Here is a 2556-nt window from a genome sequence, read left to right as displayed (position 1 = left end):
ATTTGATACATTTAATAATTGTTAATTTATAAATCACAGGATGTATGAATTTGGAATATGAAAGGAGACTTTATTTTGATATGCTTTATAGTTCACAAGGTGGCCATCCCACAGGCTGGGAAGGTGCCTCTGGCCAAGCCCAGACATAGGCTCGTCAAATGAGGAGGGGTTGCATAGGAGCTTTGGGTGAACGGATTGACTAAACATACATGTTCAACAGGTTACAGGGGAAGCAATGGATATTCATGAAGACAGTCCTGACACATGTGTATTAAACATGCATGTAACATGACCCATGTTCACCTGGTGGTGGAGACCTAATACTTAAATGTATTATAATTAGGGCCTATAAGTCCAAAGATCTTCTCAGGACATAAAGCCCAGCAAGTGAGCAGCCTCTGTACACCGGTCAGGTCCAGTGCATGGTTGGTGATGCTCTTATGTGGAGAAAGTTTCTGAAATCAGTCTCTTATGCAATCAAAGCCATAGTTAAGACTGGAGGGTCAGGGTTCTGTTTGCGTATCTGAGCAGCAGCCGTTGTAATTGTTTTCATTTTGCTTAACTCCAAGCCAGTGCTTGTTTAGCTGCTAGAGAAACAGAAGCACCTCGTGGCAGTGAGAATAGAGTGGATTCTTTAAGGGTAGAGATGTAGGCCTGAACCCTTGCCCGACGTGGACTTAGTCTGATTTTAATTTGGTGTCTTATTGCCACAAAGAGTGTGTTCTGTCAGAATGATGACCTTTATTTTATTGCTGATGCTGGTCAGTGGTGTCTAAACCACAAAAGAGAGGGAGTATTATGAGGCGTGTCTGACCTCCTGTCCGTTCCCAGGCAGGAACACAGTTGAAGGATTTTCTGGGCTCCCTTTAGCCCAGAGAGGGTCTGTTCAGTCAGTTGGGGTGTTAGGATTTTATTTTAGACAATATTTTACATTACACAGTGTACATTTTACATTATACAATATTTTAAAAGTCCTTTCACAATGTCTTCTAAACCTTAACTCTCAGCAGTTACAGATCACATGGGACTCACCCCATGGCTGCTCAGAACACACCAGCGCCTCTGGGCATCTCGCTGTGCAGGCTTAGGAGCCTTGCGGTTCTGTTGGTTTCCAGAATGTGAATTGTAGGTGTGTGCCGGGGAGGCAGAAAAGACCCAAGAGAGAGCAACCCTGGGAGGTGGGGCTGCTGTAGAGGAAACCCTGGGGTGTGGCATTGCCTGTGACCCTGAGCGAGGAGGAGACAGGCGAGAGTCACAGGAGAGAAAGGCAGCCAGCACATGGAATGACGCATGCCCATTGCTGAGCCCTCAGTCAGATATGGTCAAAGGTAAAGTACACACAAATCCACCAGGATCTTCTAGAACTGCAGACCTCAGCTCAGTGGGTGTGGAGCATTCACCAAGACTGTTTCTAGCAGGCTCGCACGTGATGTTGATGTTGCACATCTGCGGACCACACTTTGAGTCACAAAGGCTTTCTTTCTTGTTCCCCACAGAGGGTGCCTCAGAAGAAGAGATCAGACTTAGCAAGATGGTGATGAAATTCTGGGCCAACTTTGCTCGCAATGGGTGAGGCTCTTGGCAAAGACAGAGCAGGACTGGGAAAGATGAGTGGGGTGGGGTGGGGCGGGGCATGCCTATTGGGAAGGGGCAGCTTCTAAGGTTCTAATGATCAAACTTCTGACCCTGTGATCAAAGCACTTTGACAATGAGAGCACTCTACAAATGGAGAGGCCACCCTGTGATAGTGAGCTCTCCATCTCAGGAGGTATACAACCCTCTTAACAGAGATAACTTGAGCATCCTCGCACATCTCAGAAGATTGTTGGGAACACACAGCAGCTGTGGGGCAATTCTATTTGATTCTGTTTGCAGAAACCCCAATGGGGAAGGGCTGCCCCTCTGGCCAGAGTACAACCAGGAGGAAGGGTACCTGCAGATTGGTGCCAACACCCAGGCGGCCCAGAAGCTGAAGGACAAGGAAGTGGCTTTCTGGACCAAACTTTTGCCAAGAAGGCAGTGGAGAAGCCACCCCAGACAGAACACATTGAGCTATGAATGGAGGATCCAGCCAACCTTGAGGGCCTGGAAGAGCAAAGACTGGGGTCTTTTGCAAAAGGAATTGCAGGTTCAGAAGGCATCTTACTGTGGCTGCAGAATTGTCTGGTGGTGGAGGGCAGGGAACAGAGGCCATGAAGGAGCAAGTTTTATATTTGTGACCTCAGTTGGGAATAAAGGATCTTTTGAAGGCCCAATTAGTGCTTGTGTCTTATACTGGAGATTAATCAATTGTCCTCAGAGACAGAATAATGCTGAAATAGGCAATGTGAGAGGAAGGTGGCTCTGCTGGGGATGACCAGGCCTCAGGATGAGCAGAGCCCAGAGGACTGGGCCATGGATGGTGCTCAGGGGAACTCTGGGCCTGTTGCATGTTTCTGGGCCCTCAACAATTTCCAACAATAGGAGTTGGGATGGCCAGAGTGTAGCATCCAGACCCTCTGTTTGGAGCTGCCTGTGGAAATGGAAGTGGCCCGGGCTGAGCATGTGCCTGGACCA

At 48.2% G+C, this 2556-nt stretch overlaps 1 protein-coding gene across 1 annotated transcript; it reads left to right on the top strand.

Annotated features, from left to right (window-relative positions):
• Positions 1 to 1028: 1028 nt before the first annotated feature.
• On the top strand, positions 1029 to 2371 carry LOC108524598 (uncharacterized). The gene is made up of 2 exons (XM_017865687.1): positions 1029 to 1569; positions 1876 to 2371. Exons 1-2 carry the CDS (start codon positions 1319 to 1321, stop codon positions 2354 to 2356), a joined length of 732 nt encoding a protein of 243 aa, XP_017721176.1. The 5' UTR covers positions 1029 to 1318; the 3' UTR covers positions 2357 to 2371.
• Positions 2372 to 2556: the final 185 nt, after the last annotated feature.

Source organism: Rhinopithecus bieti, unplaced genomic scaffold (genome assembly GCF_001698545.2).
Source record: "Rhinopithecus bieti isolate Rb0 unplaced genomic scaffold, ASM169854v2 repeat_7399, whole genome shotgun sequence".
Lineage (NCBI taxonomy): Eukaryota > Metazoa > Chordata > Mammalia > Primates > Cercopithecidae > Rhinopithecus > Rhinopithecus bieti.
The sequence above is the reverse complement of the archived record's forward strand: the minus strand, read 5'-3'. Positions and strand labels throughout refer to the sequence as shown.